The 27,329-nt window shown below is 38.8% G+C and overlaps 1 protein-coding gene across 2 annotated transcripts in view; it reads left to right on the top strand.

Annotated features, from left to right (window-relative positions):
* The window catches only part of Trim33 (tripartite motif containing 33), a 151,447-nt gene that overhangs the window by 73,960 nt on the left and 50,158 nt on the right, over positions 1-27,329 (top strand). For both annotated transcript variants that reach the window (XM_012950936.2, XM_045138090.1), the window contains exons 5-7: positions 22,650-22,766; positions 24,157-24,271; positions 26,751-26,897. In XM_012950936.2, coding sequence (XP_012806390.2) covers positions 22,650-22,766; positions 24,157-24,271; positions 26,751-26,897 — 379 coding nt within the window. The remainder of the gene's footprint in view (positions 1-22,649; positions 22,767-24,156; positions 24,272-26,750; positions 26,898-27,329) is intronic.

Raw genomic sequence — 27,329 nt, forward strand, 5'->3', positions numbered from 1 at the left:
AGCTAGGATCCACATATGAGAGAGAACATGTGGCGCTTGGCTTTCTGGACCTGGGTTACCTCACTTAGTATAATCCTTTCCAGGTCCATCCATTTTTCTGCAAATTTCATAACTTCATTTTTCTTTACCGCTGAGTAGAACTCCATTGTATAAATGTGCCACATCTTCATTATCCACTTATCAGTTGAGGGACATCTAGGCTGGTTCCATTTCCCAGCTATTATAAATTGTGCACGTACTTCTAAGGAAATGAGATGAGTCCTTTGGATATATGCCTAGGAGTGCTATAGCTGGGTCATATGGTAGATCAATCTTTAGCTGTTTTAGGAACCTCCACACTGTTTTCCACAATGGCTGGACCAGATTGCATTCCCACCAGCAGTGTAGAAGGGTTCCTCTTTTGCCACATCCCCGCCAGCATTTATGATCATTTGTTTTCATGATGGTGGCCAATCTGACAGGAGTGAAATGGAATCTCAGTGTAGTTTTAATCTGCACTTCCCTGATGGCTAGTGACGTAGAACTTTTTTTTAGATGCTTATGTGCCATTCGTATTTCTTCCTTTGCGAGTGCTGTATTTAGCTCCATAGCCCATTTTTTAAAAAATTTTTTTGGTTTATTTTTATTTATTTATTTGAAAGCAACAGACAGAGAAAAAGGTAGAGTGAGAGGGGGAGAATGGGCGCGCCAGGGCTTCCAGCCACTGCAGACGAATTCCAGATGCGTGCGCCCCCTTGTGCATCTGGCTAACGTGGGTCCTGGGGAATGGAGCCTTGAACCGGGGTCCTTAGGCTTCACAGGCAAGCGCTTAACCGCTAAGCCATCTCTCCAGCCTTCCATAGCCCATTTTTTGATTGGCTTGTTTGATTCCTTATTATTTAACTTTTTGAGTTCTTTGTATATCCTAGATATTAATCCTCTATCAGATATATAGCTGGCGAAGATTTTTTTCCCATTCTGTAGGTTGCCTCTTTGCTTTTTTCACTGTGTCCTTTGTAGTACAAAATCTTTGTAATTTCATGAGATCCCAGTGATTAATCTGTGGTTTTATTGCCTGAGCAATTGGGGTTGTATTCAGAAAGTCTTTGCCAAGACCAATATGTTGAAGGGTTTCCCCTACTTTTTCCTCTAGCAGTTTCAGAGTTTCAGGTCTGATGTTAAGGTCTTTAATCCATTTGGACTTAATTCTTGTGCATGGCGAGAGAGAAGAAGTACGTTTCCATATGATTTATTTCTATCCTCCTCTACTTTAGTAATCCCTCCTTCCACCTTTCCTTTACTCAATCTCTTCCCCTGACCTCACTTTGGGCCTTTTAGCCCCCATTAATCTATTCTTCTACTTAACATATATACAATACCAACCTATTAAGTGTCCCCCCTCCCTTCCTTTCTCTTCCCTTTATATCTCTTTTCTAGCTTACAGGCCTTTGCTACTGAGGTTTCTTCCTACTGACACAGAAGTTCAATCATCTGTAGCTAGTATCCACTTATGAGAGAGAACATGAGACGCTTGGCATTCTGGGCCTGGATTACTTTACTTAGTATTATCCTTTCCAGATCCATCCATTTTCCTGCAAATTGCACAACTTCCTTTTTATTTACTGCTGAGTAGAACTCCATTGTATAAATGTGCCATATCTTCATTATCCACTCATCAGTTGAGGGACATCTAGGCTAGTTCCATCTCCAGCTATTGTGACTTGAGAAGCAATAAACATGATTGAGCAAGTATCTCTAAGGTAATGAGATGAGTCCTTAGGATATATGCCTAGGAATGCTATAGCTGGGTCACATGATAGATCTATTTTTAACTGTCTTAGGAACCTTCATACTGATCTCCACAATGGTTGGACCAGATTGCATTCCCACCAACAGTGTAGAACGGTTCCTCTTTTTCCACATCCTCACCAGCATTTATGGTCATTTGTTTTCATGATGGTAGCCAATCTGACAGGAGTAAGATGGAATCTCAATGTAGTTTTAATCTGCATTTCCCATCAGGGTGATGTTGGCTTCGTAGAAGGAGTTTGGTAGGATTCTTCTTTTTTTATTTTATGGAAAAGCTTAAGAAACATTGGTGTTAGTTCTTCCCTGAAGGTCTGGTAAAATTCACCTGTGAATCCATCTGGGTCTGGACTTTTTTTTAGTTGGGAGATTATTGATAACTGTTCAGATCTCCATGCTTGTTATAGGTCTATTTAAGTGATTAATCTCCTCTTGCTTTAATTTAGGTAGGTCATAGAAATCAAGGAAATCATCCATTTCTTTCAGATTTTCATACTTAGTGGAGTATATATTTTTATAGTATGTCTTTACGATTTTTTGAATTTCTCTGGTATCTGTTGTGATGTTGCCTTTTTCATCTCTAATTTTATTAATCTGTGTCTCTGCTTTCTTTCTTTTGGTCAGTTTTGTTAAGGGTTTATCAATCTTGTTTATCCTTTCAAAGAACCCACTCTTTGTTTCATTGATTCTTTGGAATATTTTTGTTTGTTTGTTTGTATTTCATTAATTCTGCCCTAATCTTTATCATTTCTTCTCATCTACTGATTTTGGTTTGCTGCCTTCTTTTTCCAAGGATTTAAGGTGAAGCACTAGGTTGTTTACTTGAGACCTTTCTAATTTCTTTTCTTTTTTTTAAAAAATGTTTGTTTCTTTTTATTTGAGAGCAACAGACACACACACAAACACAGAGAGAGAAAGACAGACATAGAGAGAGGAAGAATGGTCATGCCAGGGCCTCCAGCCACTGCAAACGAACTCCAGATGCGTGCGCCCCCTTGTGCATTTGGCTAATGTGGTTGTTGGGGAATCGAGCCTTGAACCGGGGTCCTTAGGCTTCACAGGCATGCGCTTAACTGCTGAGCCATCTCTCCAGCCCTCTTAATTTCTTAAAATAGGCACTTAAAGCTATAAATGTGCCTCTTAGGTCTCCCTTCATTGTGTCCCAAAAATTTTGATACGTTGTGTTCTCATTATCATTTGACTATGGATTTTTTGATTTCCTTCTTGATTTCTTCATTGACCCATTCATCATTTAGTAATGTATTGTTTAGCTTCCATGATTCTGTGTATGCTCTATAGCTTTTCTTGCTATTATTTTGTAGTTTGATTACATTGTTGTCAGATAGAATGGAAGGACTTATTTCAATTTTCCTGTATTTGTTATGATTTGCTTTATGTCCTAATATTTGGTCTATTTTAGAGAATGTTCCATGTGCTGTTGAAAAGAATGTATATTCTGCAGCATTTGGATGAAATGTCCTGTATATATCTGTTAGGTCCATTTCTTCTATGACCTCTTTTAATCCAGATGCCTCTCTGTTTATTTTTTTGCTGGGATGACCTGTCAATTTTTTTTTCATTTCTTCTTTTAAATATTATTTGTTTGAGAGAGGAGAGAGAGAAAAGAAGGAGGAGGAGGAGAAGTAGGTAGAGAAAGGGCATGCCAGGGCCTCTAGCTATTGCAAATGAACTCTGGATGCATTTGCCACCTGTGCACCTTGCTTTGGGTACTAGAGAATGAAACCCTGGTCATTAATTAGGCTTTTCAGGCAAACACCTTAACCCCTGAGCATCTTCAACTTGAGTCCATGGTTTTAAGGTTAATCTTTTCCTTCCTTCAGACTGCCCCTCCCCCCCTTTTTGTTGTTTTCAATATCATTTTATTTATGAGGAGAGGGAGAATGAATGAACAAACATGGGCACATCAGGGCCTCTTTCCATTGCAAAGAAACTCCAGATGCATACACCACTTTGTGCATCTGGCTTTATGTGGATATTGGGGAATTGAACCGGGAGTGTTATGCTTTGCAAGCAAGTGACTTAACTGCTGAGCCATCTCTCCAACCCCTCTTCTCTTTTTATTGGTGGTTATATCTTGTAGAATATTAGCAAGAATGAGGCTTTCTTTTGGGGGGGGTGGTGGTGAGTTGTTTTTTCTTTTTTATTTAAGGGGGGGGGGAGAGGAGGAGGGGGAGGGAGAGGCTGGGTATGCCAAGGACTCCAGCCACTGCAAACGAACTCTAGACACGTGTGCCCCCTTGTGCATCTGGCTAACGTGGGACCTGGGGAATTGAACCTGGGTCTTTTGGTTTTGCAGTCAAATACCTTAACTGCTAAGCCATCCCTACAGCCCCCCACCCCCCGCATTTTTGAGATAGCTCTAGCCCAGGCTGATTTGGAACTCACTCTGTAGTCTCAGGGTGGCATTGCACTCATTGCAGTCCTCCTACCTCTGCCTCCTTGAGTACATGGTGCACCACCATGCCCAGCTAGAATTAGTGTTTCTAAGGAACTGATTTATGTTGTCTTAACTTTTATTAAATTCCTTCTTTACCTTTCCTATCCCCTGCCCTTCCCATCCATAATAATCTATCCCTCCCCTAAACTGCCAGGGTTACTCCTCCTTTCTCTCTCCCTGTCTCCCTCCCTCTCTATTTCTCTCTGTTTCTCTCTATTTCTCTCTCTCTCTCTCTCTCTCTCTCTCTCTCTGTCTGTCTGTCTCATTCTAGTTTTATGCCCATATTCCTGGTGCTTCCTAGCATTTGTATCCATCTCCATTTGATCCCAGTTAAGAGCCACAGATGAGAGGACATGTGCCTGTGTGACCTTGCTTAGAGTAATGTTTTTCATCTTCCATCCATTTTCTTGCAAATTTCATATTTATTTTTCCTTACTGCTGAGTAGAATTCCATTGTGTAGGTGTACCACATGTTCATTATCCATTCATTAGTTGATGGCCATCTTGGCTGATTTCAGTTCCTAGCTTTTATGCATAGACCAGCAACAATATGGCTGAGCAAGTATCTCTGTAGTAAAGAGTGGAGTCTTTAGAATATACACCCAGAAGTGGTATAGCTGGATCAAATGGTAGTTACATTTTCATCTTTTTCAGGAGTTTTTAAACTGATTTCCATAGTGGTTGTACCATTTTGCACTCCCAGCACTAGTAGTAAGGGTTCTTTTTTTCCCCACAGCCTCACTAGCATTTGTTGCCATTGAATTTTTTGCTGAATAATATCATAACTTGAATGAGATAAAATCTCATAGTGGTTTTGATTTGCATTTCTTTGATGACTACAAATGTTGAACATATCTTTAAGTATATAATAGCTGTTTGTATTTTTTCCTTTTAGAATTGTTGGTTCAATTCTCTACTACATTTAAAAAATATTTTATTTATTATTTGTTTATTTGAGAGAGGTAGAAGGAAATAATGGGCTACCAGGACCTTGCCAGAACAAATGAACTCCAGATGCCTACCTTGTGCATCTGGCTTACTTGAGTCCTGGGGAATTGAACCTCAGTCCTTAGGCTTTGTAGGCAAGTTCCTTAACTGTTAAACCATCTCTCCAGCCCGCTACCCTATTTTTTGATTGGGTTAATTGATTTTTTTATTGTTTAGTTTTTTGAGTTCTTTGTAGATTCTTAGATATTAGATCTTTGTCAGAGGTATAGCTGGTGAAGATTTTCTGTATATCTTGAAATCTTGTATGGTGAATACCTCCAGATGTTATTCTTAGTTGAGGATATATTTGGTTATCTGAGGCTGCACGTTCTTTCATATGAATTTAAAACTATTTTTTCTATCTCTATGAAGAACATCGATGATTTGTATCTGTCTTATTGCCTAGGAAATGTTATTTTATATTTTATTTATTTAAGAGGGAAAGAGGGAATTAGGAGAGCAACTCTTATTTGTTTTATTTGAGAGAGAGAGAGGGTGGGGGGAAGAGGCAGATAGAATGGGTGTGCCAAGACCTTCAGCCACTGCACCTGAACTCCAGAAACATCTTGTGCATCTGGCTTACGTTGGTCCTAGGGAATTGAATCTGGGTCCTTTGGCTTAGCAGGCTAGGGCCTTAACTGCTAAGCCATCGCTGCAGCTCAACCTGTGTCTTTTGATTAGGGAGTTGAGTCCATTAATGTTCAGAGTTATAATTGTGAATTGTAAATTAATCCCTGTCATGTGAAGGTTTTATGGAGTTGGTGTTTTCTTGGTCTTTGCATGCTTTTATGTCCATTGGTGTTTTGATTGTTTCCTTTCTTTGCTCATGTGCATGTTGATTTATCTCTTTCTTGACTGTAGGATATTCCATGTAGTATTCTCTGTAGGGCTGGCTTGGTGCTTATGTAATCATAAAACTGGTTTATATTGTAAATAATGTTTTCCTTTTATCTTCTATTATGAGGGATAATTTTGCTGGGTATAGTAGTTTGGGTTGGCAGCCATGGTCTTTTACCTTTTGAAATACTCCATTCCAAAGTCTTTTGCCTTTAAGAATGTTCTTTGAAAAATTCGAGGTAATTCTAATGGCCTTATATGTGGATAATGACCTGTTTTTCTCTTACAGCTTTTAGTATGCTCTTTGTTTCCTGTGTTTAGTGTTTTCATTATTATGTGATGTGGGGTGTCTCTTCTCTGGTCCAGTCCATTTGGTGTTCTGTGCATCTTCTATACTTGGATTAGTCTCCATATTGTAACATCAGGAAATTCTTCTTAAATAATTTTGTTGAAGTTATTCTCTATGCCATTGGCCTTTATTTCTTTTCCTTCCTGTATGCCTGTGATCTGAATATTTGGTCTTTTCAAGGTGTCCCAAAGTTCCCTCATGTTTTGTTCATTCTTTTTTTTTATTTTTTTTTTTTAACTTGACAGTGTTTTTGAGGTCCTGTTCTAATTCTTCTACCTTGTCCTCAAGTTCTGAAATTCTGTCCACCATGTGGTCTGTTCTATTGGTGATGCTTTCTTGTTGGGAGCCTTTCAAGGTTATATTGTATTTTTGTTTTATGTTTTTCTTCAGCATTTCCATCTCTTCTTTGAATTTCATTTTGTTTTCTTTTTAAAAAAAATTATTTATTTAAAAGAGAGAGAGAGAGATAACATGGGTATGCCAAGGCCATCAGCTGCTGCAAACAAACTCCAGATGCATGCACTGTCGTGTGCATCTGGCTTACCTGGGTCCTGGTTCACCTGGGTCCTTTGGCTTCATAGCCAAATGCCTTAACTGCTAAGCCATCCCTCCAGCCCTCATTTTCATTTCTTGATTTGACCTTTTTATTGTCTCTTGGAGTTCATTCCTGCATTTGGGTATGTCCTTGTTCAGCTTGTTCCATTGGTCCATGAGAGCTCAGTTACTTGGTATTTCTCAAATTCTCTTAGCCTTTTATTGCTCTCGTTTTGATTGTCTTCAGTTTCATTAAGCTGTCTGTGGAGTACTGTTTCCTGATTCTCTTTAGTTTCCTCCATCCATTGATTGAATTATTCTGTTGATTATCTCCTGTTTCCTTTATCTATCCTTTTGAGCTCTTTTTGTTGCATTTCTTCCACTTCATTGAGCCATCCTTTGATTTGTAATTTTCTTTTTGCCAATTTTCTTCTATTTCCTTCAGCCATTCTTAGAGCTCCTGTTTTATTACTCTTTGTCCAGTTTCTTCCCATTCAACCAGCTATTTATTCATGGTCTCATTGAATGTATTTAAAATGCTTGTTGAGATTTCATTTTGGACTTCTGTGTCTTGGGTTTCTCCTACGCTTTTTTTCATTGGAGGCTTCCATTGTGGGACTAAGTAATCTTTTATGAGGATTCCATTGCTTTTTGTTGCAGTCTAACCATCTTGACATCATTTGTCTCACTGAGGATGCAGTGATAGCAGCTGTTGTATAGCCTGTGTTGGGTAGCCTAGTCTAAGTTGACCACAGTAGGTGTGGGATTGAAGACTGTCCACTGGGATGGGATGTATGCACTTGAGCCTGAACCAGGTCTACTTTGTTTGCGCCACCTCCCAGCAAATCTGGGTAAGAAAGACCTTGGGAGACCTGACTTAACTGGTATCTAAGATGGGCACTGTTTTTCTAGTCCTATTTACTATCTGACTTTTGGAATGAGAGTTGCTCTGAGCTTCTTGTGGTAGCTGGAGCCAGTACAGTTTCCTTCCACTTTAGCCCTTCCTCAGATTTTTTGGAGGTGGGTTGAGAGGGGCTTGCAGGGTGGGTTTGTGAAACAGAATCCAACTTGGTTGGCTGCACGCTGCTGACCTTCCCCTGACTTGTTCCCTCCCAGGTGTCAAATCCTGATGTATAACCCCAAGCTCTGCCCCATCTCACAATGCGCCAAGTCCTCCCAGCAGGCGCTCTGGAATGGCATCTAGTCCCGGTGCCCCGCTCCTTCTGACCTTTCGCTGATTTGTTCTCTGCATAATTACTTTTTAATAATGCATACTTTTCTTTGCCTTCATTAAAGACTTGAATGTAGCAGGGAATACAGCATTTCTTTTTCTTTTTTTGTTTAATTGACAACTTCCATAGTTATAGACAATAAACCATAGCAATTCCCTCCCCTCACATTTCCCTTTGTAACTCCACTCTCCATTGTATCCCTTCCCTCCTCAATAAGTCTCTCTTTCATTTTGATGTGATCATCTTTTCCTTCTATTATGTTGATCTTGTGTAGGTAGTATAGGCACTGCAAGGTCATGGATATCCATTTTCTGTCTGGAAGAATATATTGTAAGGAGTCCTCCCCCTCCTTTGGCTCTTAAATTCTTTCCTCCACCTCTTCTGCAGTGGATCCTGAGCCTTAGAAGGTGTGGTAGAGATTTTTAATGCTGAGCACTCCTCTGTCACTTCTTCTTAGCACTTCTGAGTCATGCTAAGTATGTGGAGTCTTTAGCAGTGGGGTCTTACCATCATCTATTCCTGGTGGGCAGACAAGAGCCTCTACAACAACCTATAATGTTTGGAGGCATCAGTGACCTCTCTGGCCAACAACTCACTGGAAGGTATCCCATCCCTGGCACTGAAAATTTTCTAGTAACAATCTGTGACTTCTGGGTGTGCCATTGTCCAAAAAAGTAGGATTCCATATGACTTACTCATACCCTCTTAGACTTTGATTAGCCCTCTCCCCACCTTTCCTTTATTCAGTCTTCCCTGGCCTCACTTAGTCCTTCCCACCACCAGTAATCTGTTCATCTACTTATATATGTGCAATATCATCCTATTAAATCCCCTTTCTGTCCTCCCACTCTTTTTTTTTAAATTATTTATTTATTTATTTATTTGAGAGCGACAGACACAGAGAGAAAGGCAGATAGAGGGAGAGAGAGAGAATGGGCGCACCAGGGCTTCCAGCCTCTGCAAACGAACTCCAGATGCGTGCGCCCCCTTGTGCATCTGGCTAACCTGGGACCTGGGGAACCGAGCCTCGAACTGGGGTCCTTAGGCTTCACAGGCAAGCGCTTAACCGCTACGCCATCTCTCCAGCCCTCTGTCCTCCCACTCTTTGTATCCCCTTTCTAGCTTACTGGCCTCTGGTATTGAGCTTTATTCCAACTCACATAGAAGTCCCAACTTTTGTAGCTAGGATCCACATATGAGAGAGAACATGTGACGTTTGGCTTTCTGGGCCTGGGCTACCTCACTAAGTATAATTCTTTCTAGATCCATCCATTTCCCTGCAAATTTCATACTTTCATTTTTCGTTACTGCAAAAGTAGAACTCCATTGTGTAAATATGCCACATATTCATTATCCACACATTAATTAAGGGGCATCTAGGCTGGTTCCATTTTCTAGCTATTGTGAATAGAGTGGTAATAAACATGGTTGAGCATGTATGTCTAAGGTAGTGAGACGAGTCCTTAGGGTATGTGCCTAGGAGTGGTATAGCTGGGTCATATTATAAATCTGTTTTTAGCTGTCATAAAAACCTCCACACTTATTTCCACCATGGCTGGACCAGATTGCGTTTCTACCAACAGTGTGGAAGAGTTCCTTTTTTTCTGCATCCTCAGCAGCATTTATTGTCATTCATTGTTTTCTTGATGGTAGCCATTCTGACAGGAGTGATATTGAATCTCAAAGTAGTTTAATTTGCATTTCCTTGATGGCTAAGGATGTAGAACATTTTTTTTTTTTAGATATTTATTTGGCATCTGTGTTTCTTCTGAGAACTCTCTTATTTAGTTCCATAGCCCAGTTTTTAATTGGATTGATTGATTTCTTATTGTTTAGTTTTTTGTTTGTTTGTTTGTTCATTTTTTATTTTATTTTTCGAAGTAGGGTTTCATGCCTAGGCTGACCTGGAATTCACTGTGTAGTTTCAGGGTAGCCTCAAACTCAAGGCGATCCTCCTACCTCTGCCTCCTGAGTGCTGGGATTAATGATGTGCACCACCATGCCCAGCTATTGTTTAGTTTTGTTGTTTTTTTTTTAAGGTAGGGTCTCACTCTAGCTCAGGCTGACCTAGAATTTACTATGTAGTATCAGGGTGGCCTCAAACTCATGGTGATCCTCCTACCTCTGCCTCCTGAGTGCTGGGATTAAAGGCGCCTTTAGTTTTTTGAGTTCTTTGTATATCCAGGATATTAAATGTTCTGCAAGATGTGTAGCAGCAAAGATTTTTTCCCATTCAGTAGGTTGCCTTTTTGCTCTATTCAATGTCCATTCTGTACAAAAGCTTTGTCATTTCGTGAGGTTCCAATGGTTGATTAGTGGTTTTATCTCCTGAGCAACTAACTGGGGTTATAGTCAGTAAGTCTTTGCCTGTACCAATACGTTGAAAGGGCTTTCCCTACTTTTTGCTCCAGCAATTTTAACGTTTCAGGTCTGATATTAAGGTCTGTGATCCACCTGGACTTAATTCTTATGCATGGAGAGAGATAAGGATCTATTTTCATCCTTCTACAGATACATGTCCAGTCCCAACACCATTTGTTGAAGAGGCTCTCTTTTCTCCAATGAGTATTTTTGACCTTTTTGTCAAAGATCAGGTGACTGTAACTGCTCTGACTTACATTTGGGTCCTCTGTTCTGTTCCATTGATCTGTTTGTCTGTTTTTGTGCCAGTACTATGCTGTTTTTGTTGTTGTGACTCTGTATGTAATACAGGTAAAATCAGGTATGGTGATGCCACCAATCTTAATTTTTGTTGCTCAAAATTGTTTTGGATATTCGAGGTTTTGGTGCTTTCAAATGAATTTTGGGATTTTTTTTTTCCTGTGAAGAATGCTATTGGAATTTTGATGGGGATTGCATTTAATGTGCAAATTGCTTTTGGTAAGATTGACATTTTCACAATATTGATTCTTCTAATTCAAGAACATGGGATGTTTTTCCATTTACTAGTGTTTTAAAGTTTTCATTGTAGAGACCCTTCACTTCCTTGGTTCGGTTTATCCCAAAGTACTTTATTTTCTTTTGGTAAAACTGTGAATGGGAGTGATTTGCTGATTTCATCCATGGTGTGTTTGTTGTTAGCATGTAGGAAGGCTACTGATTTTATATTTTTATTTTCTTTCCTGCTACATTGCTATAAGTGTTTATCAGCTCTAATAGTTGGTAGATTCTTTAGGGTCCTTTATGTATAAAATCATGTCATCTGAAAATAATGGTAATTTGATCTCTTTCTTTCCAATTTGTATCCCTTTTATGTGTCTCTTGCCTTATTGCTATGGCTGATACTTCCAGTGCTGTACTAAATAAAAGGGGGGACAGTGGACACCCTTGTCTTGTTCTTGATTTTAGTGGAAAAGCTTTAAGTTTTTCTCCATTTAGTATTATGTTAGCTGCAGGTTGGTCATAAATAGCCTTTATCATGTTGAGGTGTGTTCTTTCTAATCCCAGTTTTTATCATGAAGGGATGTTGGAATTTGTCCATTGCCCTTTTTTTTGCATCTTTTGAGATGATCATGTGATTTTTGTCCTTCAGTCCATCTATATAGTGAATTACATTTATCAATTTGCGTATGTTTAACCATCCCTATATCTCTGGGATAAAGCCTACTTTGTCAGGGTGAATGATCTTTCTGATATATTCTTATATTCTGTTTGCTAATATTTTGTTGAGAAGTTTTGCATCTATGTTCATGAGGGAGATTGGCCTGTAATTTTCTTTTGTTGTATCTTTGTCTGGTTTTGGCATCAGGGTGATGCTGGCTTTATAGAAGGGGTTTGGTAGGATTCCTTCCTTTTCTATTCTATGGAAAAGTTAAGTATTGGAGTTAGTTCTTTCATGAAGGTCTGGTATAATTCAGCAGTGAATCCATCTGGGCCTGGACTTTTTTTTTTTTTTTCTTTTTGAGGTAGGGTCTCACTCTAGTTCAGGCTGACCTGGAATTCACTATGTCTTCTCAGGCTGGCCTCGAACTCACGGGAATCCTCCTACCTCTGCCTCCCAAGTGCTGGGATTAAAGGTGTATACCACCATGCCTGACTCTGGGCCTGGACTTTTTTAGTTGGGAGATTTTTGATAACTTCTTGGATCTCCATACTTGTTATAGGTCCATTTAAGTGGTTAATCTCATCTTGATTTAATTTAGGTAGGCCATATAAATCAAGCAAATCATCCATTTCTTTCAGATTTTCAACCTTAGTGGAGTATATGTTCTTAAAGTATGTCCCTATGATTTTCTGAATTTCTTTAGTATCAATTGTAATGATGCCTTTTTTTTTCATCTCTCATTTTATTAGTTGTGTCTCTTCTTTCTTTTGGTCAGATATGCTAGGGGTTTATCAATCTTGTTTATCCTTTCAAAGAACCAATTTTGTTTCATTGATCCTTTTTTTTTGGTTTCTATTTCCTCGCTTTTTATTTCTTCCCATCTACTCAGTTTTGGTTTGCTTTGTTCTTCTTTTTTCCAAGGTCTCAAGGTGAAGCACGTAAGTTGTTTGCTTGTGAACTTTTTAATTCCTTAATATAGACACTTAAAGCTATAAATTTGCCTCTTGGGACTGCCTTCATTGTGTCCCAAAGGTTTGGTAAGTTGTATTTTCATTATCATTTGATTCTGTGAAATTTTTGAATTCCTTCTTGACTACTTCATTGACCCGCCCATCATTTTTAGTTTATTGGTTAGGTTCCATGATTTTGTGTATGCTCTATAGCTTTTCTTGCTATTAATTTGTAGTTTGATCCCATTGTGATCAGATAGAGCAAGGAGTTATTTCAGTTTTCCTATATTTGTTAAGGTTTGCTTTGTATCCTAATATATATGGTCTATTTTATTTCCTGGAAAAGCTTAAGAAGCAATGGTGTTAGCTCTTCCTTAAAAGTCTGGTAAAATTCAGCAGCGAATCCATTTGTGTCTCTTCTCTCTTTCTTTTGATCAGATTTGCTAAGGGTTTATCAATCTTGTTTATCCTTTCAAAGAATCCATCTGGGCCTGGGCTTTTTTTAGTTGGGAGATTATTGGTAACTGTTCGGATCTCCATGTTTGTTATAGGTCTATTTAAGTGATTAATCTCATTTTGATTTAATTTAGGTAGGTCATATAGATCAAGGAAATCATCCATTTCTTTCAGATTTTCATACTTTGTGGAGTATATGCTTTTATAGTATGTCCCTATGATTTTTTGAATTTCTCTGGAATCTGTTGTGATGTTACCTTGTTCATCACTGATTTTATTAATTTGTGTCTCTTCTCTCTTTCTTTTGGTCAGATTTGCGAAAGGTTTATCAATCTTGTTTATCCTTTCAAAGAACCAACTCTTTGTTTCATTAATTCTTTGGATTATTCTTTTTGTTTCTATTTCATTAATTTCTGCCCTAATCTTTATTATTTCTTTCTGTCTACTGATGTTTGGTTTGCCTTGTTCTTATTTTTCCAAGGCTTTAAGGCGAAGCATTAGGTCGTTTACTTGCGACCTTTCTAATTTCTTAATATAGGCACTTAAGGCTATAAATTTACCTCTTAGAACTGCCTTCATTGTGTCCCAGAGATTTTGGTATGTTGTGTTCTCATTATCATTTGACTCTATAAATTTTTTGATTTCCTTCTTGATTTCTTCATTGAGCCATTCATCATTTAGTAGTGTATTGTTTAGTTTCCATGATTTTGTGTATGCTCTATAACCTTTCTTGCTACTGCTTTGTAGTTTAATTCCATTGTGGTCAGATAGAATGCAAGGAATTGGGCTGGAGGAATGGCTTAGTGGTTAATGCATTTGCTTGCAAAGCCAAAGGACTCAGGTTTGATACCCCAGGACCCACATTAGCCAGATGCACAAGGTGGCACATGTGTTTGGAGTTTGTTTGCAGTGGCTGGAGGCCCTGGTGTGCCCATTCTCTCTCTCTCTCCCTCCCTTTCTCTCTTTCAAATAAAAAAATTCTTAAAAAAAAAAAAAAGAATGCAAGGAATTATTTCGATTTTCCTGAATTTGTTAAGATTTGCTTTGTGTCCTAATATATGGTCTATTTTAGAGAATGTTCCATGTGCTGCTGAAAAGAATGTATATTCTGCAGCCTTTGGATGAAATGTCGTGTATATATCTGTTAGGTCCGTTCTTTCTATGACCTCATTTAGTCCAGATGCCTCTCTGTTTATTTTTTCCCGGGATGACCTGTCAATTGATGAGAGTGGGGTGTTAAAGTCACCCACCACCACTGTGTTTGGTGTTATCTGTGACCTTAGTTCTAATAAGTGTTTGTTTGATGAATTTGGGAGCCCCCATGTTAGGTGCATATATGTTTAGGATTGTAATGTCCTCCTGTTGGAGTGTGCCCTTAATCAATATAAAGTGACCTTCCTTATCTTTCTTGACCAACGTTGGACTAAAGTCTACCCTATCCGATATTAGGATAGCCACCCCTGCTTGTTTTCTAGGCCCATTTGCTTGAAACACCGTCTTCCAACCTTTCACCCTAAGATAATGTCTATCCTTTGTAGAAAGGTGAGTTTCTTGGAGACAACAAATTGTAGGATCCTGCTTTTTTTTAACCCAGTCTGCAAATCTATGTCTTTTCGTTGGGGCATTGAGGCCGTTGATATTAAGAGATATTATTGAAAGGTGTGTATTTATGTTTGCCTTTTTTTTTTTTTTTTGTGGTTCTGGTTCTACCTGTGCTCTCTTGTGTTAACTAGTATTTGAGTATTGCTTGTTTTTTCTAGGTTCCTTAATATGTGTGCTTTTCCTTTTCTTCAGCATGGAGGATTCTATCAAGTATTTTCCGCAGAGCTGGTTTTTTCTTCAAATACTCCTTTAAACTGCTTTTGTCATGGAATGTCCTTATTTCTCCGTCTATTTGAATGGATAACTTTGCAGGATAAAGTAACCTTGGTTGACAGTTGTTATCTTTCAGAACTTGGAATATATCACCCCAAGCCCTTCTGGCTTTAAAAGTTTGTGTTGAATAATCTGCTGTAATCCTGATGGGCTTACTTTTGTAGGTAACTTGATTTTTCTCTCTTACTGCTTTCAATATTTTTTCTTCGGTGTGTGTGTTTGGAAGTTTGAATATAATATGGCGAGGAGAGGTTCTTTCTGGGTTTTGTCTGGCTGGGGTTCTAAAGGCTTCCTGTATCTGTATTGGCACCTCTTTCCCAATTTGGGGGAAATTTTCTTCTATGATTTTGTTGAAGACACCTAGTATGCCTTTTGAGTGAAATTCTTCTTCTTCTAGTATGCCCTGAATTCTAATATTTGATCTTTTCATAGTGTCCTGAATATCTTGAAATTCCCACTCATACTTTTCTATCAGTTTGTCTTTCTCTTTGTTGGCCTGTATTAGATCTGCCACCTGGTCTTCTAGCTTAGATATTCTGTCCTCTCCTTCATCCATTCTACTGGTGAGATTTTCTACAGAGTTTTTTTATTTCATTAACTGTGTTCTTCATTGCTAGTAATTCTGACTGGTTTTTCTTTATTATTTCTATTTCCTTATTTATGTCTTGTATTGCCTTTTTTATTTCATGAAATTGGTGTTCTGCATCTTCTTTGATTCCTTTGATTTCCTCTTTAAGTTCCTCTTTGACTCCTTTGATTTGTTCTCTGACTTCTTTGAACATATTTACAATCATTCTTTTGAAATCTTTTTCAGGCATTTCCTCTAACTCGTTCTCACTGGAGGTCATTTCTGATGCATTAATACTTTTAGGTGGATTTATATTGTCTTGCTTTTTAGTGTTTCTTGTGTTATAATGTATATATTTTTACATCTTGGATTAAGTTAATGCTTGGATTTTCTAGCTAGCTGGGTATTCATAGCTGTATCAATTGATTTGATGTTATATATTTTCAGGGTAGGAGCTTAAGGTGTTAGATGTGGCTCTTAAGACTCTGAGAGTATCTACAAAGGTGCTCCTAGGGGTTGAGTTTCCCTGCTATGGGAGTATTCAAGTAGGCTGAGTGGAATAAAACACAGGTAGATTCTAAAAGTGAACTAAACACTGTACCCATTCAGTCAAATACAGTCCCAAGTATGTATGCTAGAGTAGTTATTATAACAACCAGATCCTCTATCAGCACAGAGGTTAAGATTTCTGGTCTGTTGAGGGATCCCAGTCAGCTTGTGACCGAGTGAGACCCTTCCCTGGTGCAAACCCAGTTACCTTGGATGAGTTTGGTCTCAGTCAAGTTGCTGCCTGGATCGTGGGGCTGCTGTTCTGATTTCTGGAGCTGGGCACTGGCTTTTTCTGTGGGGCAAACCAAGCCTGGCAACTGTGGCCCTGTAGATCAGCACCCCCACTGCTGGAACTGCTGCTGCGAAAGCTGCCTCTGCTGGGTCTGTCAGCAGCTCAAGCTGCTGCTGCTGGGCCCACTGCTGCTGTTGCTTCTTCTGCTGCTGCTGCTGTAGCTGCCACTTCTGGAGCTACTGCTGTTGCTGAAGCTGCTGCTGCTGGGTCTGCTGTTGTTGCCGCTCCTGGGTCTGCTGCTGCTGGGTCCGCCGCTGCTGCCGCTCCTGGGTCTGCTGCTACTGGGGCCACTGGTACCGGTTCCGGAGCTGCTGATGTTGCTGCCGAACTCTGTTCCTGCTTGGGTCCTGCTGTTGGCTCAAGTTGGCGTGGCCGGTCCGGGCCGCTGCTCTGTTCGCTGGAGCTGGGTTCAGGCGGTGGGGATGGGGAGGGAGCCGCAGCTGCTCTGGTTTTCTCGCTGCTCCACGTGTTCTTCTACCTCGCTCCTCCGTTGCTCACTGCCGCTCTCCCTTCACGTTTCCCGAGTTGCGGAGAGCGCGGTGTGATGGGAAGCGCCTGCACCTGGCTTTTCCTGTGGCTGGAGCCGAGTCTGGTGGCTTTCTGGTACGCCCCGCCGCCGCCGCAGTTGGCGGAGCAGCCGGGGCCGCTTTTGCCAGCCTGTGCGGGCTCTGGATGCTCTGGATCTCTCCTACTTCTCCGCTGCCGCTTCAGTTTCCTATACACCTCACTTTTTAGTAAAAGTGTGTATTTTGCTGAGGTTTTTTGGTCTTTTTTTCCCCCCAGGCTGCTTTGGCGTGGTACCTATGCCGCCATCTTAACCGGAAGTCCTCTATATGGTCTATTTTAGAGAATATTCCATGTGCTGCTAAAAACAATGTGTATTCTGCAGTATTTGGATGAAATGTCCTACATATATCTGTTAGGTTCATTTGTTCTATGACCTCATTTAATCCAGATGTGCCTCTGTTTCTTTTTTGCCAGGGTGACCTGTCAGTTGATGAGTGGGATATTGAAGTCACCCACTACAATTGTGACCTTAATTCTAATAGTGTTTGTTTGATGAAATTGAGAGTCCCCATGTTAGGTGCATATATGTTTAAAATTGGCATGTCCTCCTGTTGGAGTGTTCTAAATATATATATATATTTCACTTATGTATTTATTTATTTGAGAGAGAAAGAGGAAGAGAGACAGAGAAAATGTACACATCAGGGCCTCCAGCCACTGCAAACGAACTCCAGATGCATGTTCTACGTTGTGCATCTGGCTTACATGGGACCTGGAGAGTTGAACCAGGATCCTTTTGCTTTGTTGGCAAGCACCTTAATAGCTAAGCCATCTCTCTAGCCCTGAAGTGTTCTTTTAATGCATATAAAGTGACCTTCCTTATCTTTCCTAACTAATGTTAGTTTGAAGTCTACCCTTTCAGATATTAGCATAGCAACTTGATTGTTTACTAGGCCCATTTGCTTGAAATACTGTTTTCCATCTTTTCACCTTAAATTAGTGTCTATCTTTTATGGAAAGGTAAATTTCTTGCAGGGAGCGAATAGAAGGATCCTGGTTTTTAACCCAGTCTGCAAACCTATGTCTTTTGGTTGGTGCCTTGAGGCCGTTGGTATTAAGAGTTATTATTGAAAGGTGTGTATCTATTCTTACCATTCTTCTTGTTTTGTAGTTCTTCCAGTTGTATCTTTGTACTTTTGTATTCACTAATATTTGAGTATGGTTTGCTTTTTTCCATATTCTTTATGTGTGTTCCTTATGTGTGTGCTTTTCTTTTTCTTCAACATGGAGCATCCTTTCAGGTATTTTTATTTTAATTTTTATTAAAATTTTTTTAAAATTTTTTTTGTAGTTATTTTATTTATTTTAGAGCGACATACAGAGAGAGAGAAAGAGGCAGCAATAGAGAGAGATTATGGGTTCGCCAGGGCCTCCAGCCACTGCAAACGAACTCCAGACGTGTGCGCCTCCTTGTGTATCTGGCTACATGTGTCCTGGGGAATTGAGCCTCGAACTGGGGTCCTTAGGCATCATAGGCAAGCACTTAACTGCTAGGCCATCTCTCCAGCCCTAATTTTTTTTTTTTTTTGAGGTAGAGTCTCACTCTAGTCTGGGCTGACCTGGAATTCATTATGTAGTCTCAGTGTGGCCTTGATGTCATACCTCTGCCTCCTAAGTCCTGAGCCCCCAGCTCTTTCAAGTATTTTCTTTGGAGCTGTTTTAGTGTTCATTTATTCCTTTTGTCTGCGGTTTTGTTATGGGATGTCCTTATTTATCCATCTATTTGAATGAATAGCTTTGCAGGATAAAGTAATCTTGGTTGCTACCTTTCAGAACTTGGAATAATTCATTACACACCCTCTGGCTTTTAAAGTTTATGTTGAGTAATCTGCTGTTATCCCGATGATCTTGCCTTTGCATGTGACTTAATTTTTCTATTTGCTTTCAATATATTCTTTGCTTTGTGTGTATTGTAGTTTAACTATAATATGATGGTGAGAGGTTCTTTCCTGATTTTGTCTATATAGCATTCTGTAGGCTTCCTGTATCTGTATTAGCATTGATTTCCCTACCTTGAATTTTTCTTCCATGATTTTGTTGAAAATACCTGTTATGCCTTTAGAGTAAAAATTTTCTCCTTCTATGAATTCCTGAAATTTTCAAAAACTATTTTATTATTTACTGGCAAGCAGAGTGAGATGGAGAGAGGGAGGGAAGAAGAATGGGTGTACCAGGGCCTCTAGCCTATGCAAACAACTCCAGACACATGTGCTACTTTGCGCATCTAGCTTCATGTGGGTCTTGGGGAATTGTTCCTGGGTTCTTAGGCTTCACAGGCAAGTGCCTTCACTTATGGGTCATCTCTCCAGCCCTGATTTTTTATGTTTCATCTTTTCATAGGGTCCCGAATGTCTTGAAATTCCCATTTGTGCCTTCTTATTAGTTTGTCTTTCTCTTTGTTGGACTGACTGTATTAGATCTGCCACCTGGTCTTACAGTTTAGATACTTTGTCCACTCCTTGAAGCATTCTACTGATGAGACTTTATTTGACTTAGTTTTTCATTTCTAGTATTTCTGATTTATATTTTTTCATTATTTCTGTTTCCTTACTCATGTTTTATATTGACCTCCTTATTTCATTAAGTTTGTTTCCTGTGTTCTCCTTCAGGAGTTTGTTTTCTTCTTTGGTCATAGATTTCTGTTTCTTTGAAATCTTTGTCAAGTATTTCATCTAAAGGAGTCTGTCTTATTGGAGGTTATTTTTGATGGATTTATAATTTGTGGTGGGATTGTATTGTGTTGTTTTTTTGGTGTGTTTCTTGTATTATAATGTAGTAATTTTTGCATCTTGATTTAATTTGTTGGTTGGATTTTCAAGTTAGCTGCAGTGTTCTTAGACATGTAAATCTGACTTTGTATATCTTCAGTGTAGGCATTTAAGGTACCAGGTATAGCTCTTATACTCCAAGAAAATCTTCAGAAGTGACCCTAAGTATTGAGTTTGCCTGCTATTCAGGTATTGTAGTAGACTGGGTGGATCAAATTACTGGTAAATTTTAAAATTCAACTGAACAAAGTCAAAACCAGGACAGAGTATTTATACCAGCTTGTGGATTAAAGTAAAAGAGAATCTTATAAAGCTAAAGTCCCTAATGATGTGCGTTGCCCCATCCCCTTAATTCTGCCAACTAGGAAGTTGAGATTTCTAGTCTGAAATGGGTTCCATGTCAGCCTGGGGCCAGTCAGACCTTGCCCCCAATAATGACAGAAGAAAAAGAGGTTTAAAAAAAAAAAAAAAAGACAAAGGCCCTAAAAATCAGAAAATGTCAAAGGCATCAGTAGTCAGCACCACAATACAGCTTATTTAAGAATGGCAAAGCCAGCCAAGAAAATATATCAGTCAAATGTAATGCATAACCTTTCCTGACATGGAAAGAGAAATTAGCACTTCCAGTGCGGGGCTATGTATTTGGAAGGGAACTAAGCTCACCGGTATACCACCAGCGCGCCATGGCCTGTGTTCTGGCTTTGTGTAACTAGGCCTTGTTACCTTTGGGGATGGCTTCCAATCTCACCAATGCTCTCAGTGTCGGCGGCTGGGGATGAATGAGTTCTCCAGAGGTTCATGGCCCTGACACTGGGGTTTCTAGAATTGTACTGGAGCTTCTTAGCTGGTCCCTGCTATCTTCAGATTTCTTAACTTTGTGAGGAGCTTGTTGTGAGTGGAAAATCCTGCCTCCTTGTTTCTGCTACTGCAGCTCTGTGCTGGCTGGGTGGGCTGGTTTGTGGATAGGTGACTTCTGGTGATTCTGACTGGTTTCCTCCTTTCTGTCAGAACTTGGTCTCTCCTGTTCTCTGCTGTGGTTGGTAATAACTTTGACACCTCTAGTTTAAAGTAGAAGGGTGTACTTTGTGTTTTTGCTTATTTCCCTCTCTAGGCTTTTTGGGTGTGGCTCGTATCTCTGTTGTTTTTCTTCAGCATTTCTATCTCTTCCATGAATTTCATCACCATTTCTTTTTCTTTCTTTCTTTCTTTCTTTCTTTCTTTCTTTCTTTCTTTCTTTCTTTCTTTCTTTTTTTTTTTTTTTTTTGGTTTTTCGAGGTAGGGTCTCACTCTGGTCCAGGCTGACCTGGAATTAACTCTGTCATCTCAGGGTGGCCTTGAACTCATGGCAATCCTCCTACCTCTGCCTCCCGAGTGCTGGGATTAAAGGCATGTGCTACCACACCCGGCTTCATCACCATTTCTTTCTTTTTTCTTTTTTCTTTTTGGTTTTTTGAGGTAGGGTCTCACTCTGGTCCAGGCTGACCTGGAATTAACTCTGTAGTCTCAAGGTGGCCTTGAACTCACGGCGATCCTCCTACCTCTGCCTCCCGAGTGCTGGGATTAAAGGCGTGCACCACCACGCCCGGCTTCACCACCATTTCTTGATTTGACTGTTTTTGGATATGTCCTAGGTATTGAGACCAATTTACACACTAGGTTCTTGATGCATATTATATATGCCTTTACTACAGGTCTTTTCACAGTGTGGTTATCAATGATATTCATGCCTACTTATTACTAGACTCAGACATGGTTTGTTTTTTTTTTAAAGATTTTATTTTTTATTTACTTATTAGAGACAGAGTGAGTGAGTGAGAATGGGCTCTATGGCTTACGTGGGACCTGGAGAATCGAACCTAAGTCCTTAAGCTTCACAGGCAAGTGCCTTAACCACTAAACCATCTCTCCAGCCCCATATTAGACTTTCAGCAGTAATTTTTGGAACTGTCTGACTTTTTCTCCTTTATAGTATTTTGTGGAATATGGGTTTCTTTTATTAAAAAGTATATATGGGCTGGAGAGATGGCTTAGCAGTTAAGTGCTTGCCTGTGAAGCCTAAGGACCCCAGTTCGAGGCTCGGTTCCCCAGGTCCCACGTTAGCCAGATGCACAAGGGGGCGCACGCGTCCGGAGTTCGTTTGCAGAGGCTGGAAGCCCTGGCACGTCCATTCTCTCTCTCCCTCTATCTGTCTTTCTCTCTGTGTCTGTCACTCTCAAATAAATAAATAAATAAATAAAATTTTAAAAAAACCAAAATAAAAAGTATATATAACTTAAGCCAGGCATGGTGGTGCATGCCTTTAATCCCAGAATTTGGGAGGCAGAGGTAAGAGGATTACCATGAGTTTGAGGCCAGTCTGAGACTACATAGTGAATTTCAGGTTAGCCTGGACTAGAGTGAAACCTTACCTCTCAAAACAAAAACAAAAACAAAAAAAGTACATATAACTTATTCCAGTATTCAGATTTTTAAAAAATGATCCTGTATCAAAACCTTAGTGTGGGCTGGAGAGATGTCTTGGCAGTTAAGGCGCTTGCCTGCGAAGCCAAAGGACCCAAGTCGTGGGGACTCACTAGGCAGTTTCAGGTTCAGTGAGAACCTCTATCTGAAGGAAATTTTGTGGAAGAATGATAGAGGAGAACACCGACATTATCCTCTGGCCTTTATATGCCTGTACACCTACCAGTCACGTGCATGTGCACACACTTGCATATGTGCACGCCACATACACATGAAAGAAAGAGAAAAGAAAGAAATCTGATCAGAAGGAAGGAGACTGCTAAAGTTGCTATTGAGGTAGCATATATGTGTCCAGTAATTTCAAGATTGACTCATGTAACTGTTAAGTATTAATTGTAATTTTCTTTTTAAATGTATTTTGTGTGTGTGTGTGCGAAGGTATCAGTTTTTGGAAGAAGCTTTTCAAAATCAGAAAGGTGCCATTGAGAATCTGTTGGCTAAGCTTCTTGAAAAGAAGAATTATGTTCATTTTGCAGCTACTCAGGTGCAGAATAGGTGAGTTTGTTGCCTGTAAACTACAGCCTCATTTCAAGAATTATTGAAGATGAATGCATCCAGATAAAATTTATTTTCCTGTGTAAAGCATAATTTTAATAGAAGTGATAAAATTTAATTACTAAAAATTTTATATGCCTTTAGGATACATCTGTGACTGTTTTTTCAATCAATAAGAGTCAGTATATATAAGTTGAACTTAGAAAAAAATTTAATAGGAAGAGAGTTGAATTATGTACTTGTAAAGCAGAAACAGTGTAGATAATATAGTACATGAGAACAGTTTTATTTCCCCATCTCAAGTAAGCGTTAAAAGCTACTTATTTTACTAGTAGCATTGTAACTGGAAAAATAATACCAACTGGTATTATTTTAGTATCTTCTATTCACCTCAATGGGGAAAGAAGTCAATAAAATTTTCAGTAAGTGCCCAAGCAAGCAGTGATTATATAGACAAAGGAGGAAGAACTACATTAGTATTGCTTAGAATGTATTAACATAGCTCAAGTATGCAATTGGCAAATGAGGTATTTTGTACAGAAGTAGAATATACAAAATATGAACACTATGTATTGTAGTTGGTTGTTGACATTTCACTGACATGGTTGGGTTCCCTGCTTCTCATTCTGTTAAATACCAAAGTATCTGGAACTCTATATGAAACCAAAAATTTCATAACCATAATGGGTTCACATATGTATTTCTAAAATATCTAATAGCTATGATTAAAAGTGGATTGAGGCTCTCAGGTTTGGGAGTAGAGCATGTGCTTAGCATTAAAGAAGCCTGAATTCAACGTTCAGCACACACACACTGAAAATTGAAAACTGAAAAGGGCATTAAAATGTCCTTTTCTGTATACAGTAGAAAATATGGAACCTGTATGTGTATCTGTAGATCAGAACATATATTTGAAGTGTTTAAGTTTTAAATGGAAATAAATGTTTTAAAACTTTAATTCATGCTCTTTCAAAAGATGGTAATTGATTGTGATATTGTTCTTTAGCACACTTTTTGCAGAAAACAGTAATATTAAACAGTTTCTTAAAACTGAACCAATGTGTCACAGTTTAGCACAAACTCACATTCATGTTTGTTATTTGCATATTATGTTCATGCCCTAATGATTTGAGATTGTTCCTCAGATTACTAAACTGTTCTTTACTGCCTTAATTTAAAAGTACCAAATATTAACTTCATCCTTTGTCGCTATACCTAATTTGTTTGGACCAAATTAAGTGGTTAGATCTGCTAAAACTTACTTTGTACACTTTGAAAAGTTTTAACTATAATTGCTTGGTTAAGTACCCAGTTGGGTGAATTTTTGTAATAGTTGTTGACTCAAACATAGGTTAAGTTGGTAACCTAATGATGCATTTCTCTTATTCAGGATAAAAGAAGTAAATGAGACTAACAAACGAGTAGAACAGGAAATTAAAGTGGCCATTTTCACCCTTATCAATGAAATTAATAAGAAAGGAAAATCTCTCTTACAGCAGCTAGAGGTATGGTTCAAAACCAAAATAAAACACAAACTGCTTCTCTTGCTCTTCAGCTGTTTTTAATGTTTACTTAAAGCTCTTTTAAATGGTTTAGGGGATATGGAAATAGAGCAAAATAAAAAGTAAGTTTTTTCCCCCCATTTTCTAGAACAAGACCTCTTTCTAGTTAAGTTACTCTGCAGCCCAATTTAACAACACTGACTTTTACCTGTGTAGTCAGGTGAAAGTGATGTCCTTTTAGGATAAAAGAATTACTATGAAAATGTAATATGAATGAAGGCAAAGAGCCTCAGCTCTTTAATAATGCAGTGGGCTCATGCTTCAGCCTTTTGTGTATTTCACTTAAGTTTACAAAAGTTTCTGTAGTTTTGCCCAAAATACTATTCATTTTGAAATTATAAACCTTAAACTTGTCTTTCTTTTGCATATTTTGAGACTAATATGTAGGTAAACATTTTCTAGATGAGATTTAGACATCATATTAAATCCACATTTATCAGAGCTTATCTACACTGTCCACAGTTGATATGTTCTTAGTAAATTTCAAACGTGAATTTTTTACCAGTTGAGCTTTTATAAAAAGAAATGTTTCTTGTTTAAAACTTGTGTGTTCGTAAACAGGCTCAGGTCGTATTGGGGTATGTTTTATGCAGCACTGAATAGTAATAAACTATGTCAGTAAATTATTTAAACTCCATTAACTAAAGATAGTCCTTAGAGCCGGGTGTGGTGGCGCACGCCTTTAATCCCAGCACTCGGGAGGCAGAGGTAGGAGGATCGCTGTGAGTTCGAGGCCACCCTGAGACTACATAGTGAATTCCAGGTCAGCCTGAGCCAGAGTGAGACCCTACCTCAAAAAAAAAAAAAAAGATTGTCCTTAGAATTTTTCCCCATTTCATTTTTGTATAGAACTGTGTGTGTGTGTGTGTTTCAAAGTAGGGGTCTCACTCTAGCCTTGGCTGACCTGGAATTCATATAGTCTCAGGGTGGCCTCGAACTCACTGCGATCCTCCTACCTCTTCTGAGTGCTGGGATTAAAGGCATGCACCACCATGCCTGGCTCATCTTTTCATGACTCTGTTAAAAATATTAGGCATATAATTACATTCAAATGAAATTAATATGTCAACAGACTATCTGTCAATTTTTCTATTTTAAATACATCTTTCCATTGAGAAACAGTTAAAAACTAGTGTTGTATATATATCATTAAAGTTGGATGTTTCTTTCCTATTGTACAGCTAACCAGTTGCTTTTAACACTAACATATTTTGTCCCTAAAATGACCGTGTTAATGAAGAGCACTTAGAGTAACTATCTTTGATATGTTTTAACTTTCTATAAATACATTTTAGCAGTACATCTAAATTGCTAATTGTAAACCTATCTCAAGAGATTCAGAATGAAAAGATGCCTCTTAAGGTTAAAGTGTATCTAAGTACTTAATGATAAGTATGTTATATACTCATAACAGTACAATAATTTTTAAAATAGATGTTTTCTAATATGTTTCTCAACTATGAAAGAGAGTGTTTCCTAATCTTTGTTGCATTGGTTGTGGTGGCATATACCTTTAATCCCAGCACTCAGGAGGCAGAGGTAGGAGGATTGCAGTGAGTTTGAGGCCACCCTGAGACTATATAGTTAATTCCAGGTCTGCCTGGGCTAGAGGGAGACCCTGCCTTGAAAAACAAAAAGATTGATTTCCAGTGAAGTTGTAAATCAAAGTTCTTTCAGTGGACAGTGTTTATCCATTGATTTATATTACTAAATGAACAACTTGTTTCCTTTGGGAAAATATTGTCCAATAAACCAACTTGAATAATTTGGTGGGAGAAAGTAGTTAAGAAAGAAGGAGCTAGGTTGTTTGGCATGCCAAATGCTAAAGTAGATAGGATGATATCTATTCCTTCTGGGAGGTTTAGTTCTCATTGAGTACTTTCTTTCTTCCTTGCAGCATTTTCCTGAAGTTATTTTTTTTTAATTCTTTTGTTACATATGAACTTTGTCATATCAGAAATATACCTAATTTACCCTTAGAACTATAGAATTTATGTTTTTCCATTTTGTTTTAGGTGTTGAGATTTTTATATTCAGTTTCAAGCCATGCCAGTAGGTGGCACCAGTGTTTCAACATTTTCTTTGATTCTGGAAGTATAGTGTGTTAAGATGGCATAAAATGATTTGAAAAGATCATCTTATAATGTCATCTTATTGTATTAACCTAATTGGAGGACCTTATTTTGAGCAAATATTTTATGTGGTGGCAGAAAAAGACATCAACTAACATAAATTTCCTATGTGGAATGTCTTGGATTAGAAAATAAAATTTTCATTCCACTTCTGTTAGTGACTTTCCCTCTGGTGGTTCATAGGCTCATTAAATAACCACAAACTTCTCTGGTGCCATGTGTGAAGGAAATATAGATGTATGTGCACATGACTATTTTGTGTTCTTCAGTGAAGCTCTTGTCTGTTTCAGAATGTTACAAAAGAACGACAGATGAAGCTACTGCAGCAACAGAATGACATCACGGGCCTCTCCCGGCAAGTGAAGCATGTAATGAACTTCACCAACTGGGCAATTGCAAGTGGTAGCAGCACAGCACTGCTCTACAGCAAGCGGCTGGTGAGACACACATGGGGTCTTTGTTTTCTCTTACTGGGCCTTATTAACATAATAAACCATTTATCTTTGCTCAATGTTCATATTGTAAATACAAACATCTGTTTAAAGTGCAAATTTGGGGCTGGAGAGATGGCTTAGCGGTTAAGCACTTGCCTTGGAAACTTAAGGACCAGTTTGAGGTTCGATTCCCCAGGATCCACGTTAGCCAGATGCACAAGGGGGCGCACGTGTCTGGAGTTCCTTTGCAGTGGCTGGAAGCCCTGGCACACCTATTGCTCCCCGCCCCCCTTCTCCCCCTCTTTCTCTGTCACTGTCAAACAAATAAATAACTAAAATAAACAAAAAGTTTAATAAGGTGCAAATTTGAATTTGGCAAATGTAACCACCTGTACATGAATGTACTGAAAAACTAAGCATGATGGCACATACCAG

The sequence above is a fragment of the Jaculus jaculus genome, chromosome 19 (genome assembly GCF_020740685.1).
Source record: "Jaculus jaculus isolate mJacJac1 chromosome 19, mJacJac1.mat.Y.cur, whole genome shotgun sequence".
Classification (NCBI taxonomy): Eukaryota; Metazoa; Chordata; class Mammalia; order Rodentia; family Dipodidae; genus Jaculus; species Jaculus jaculus.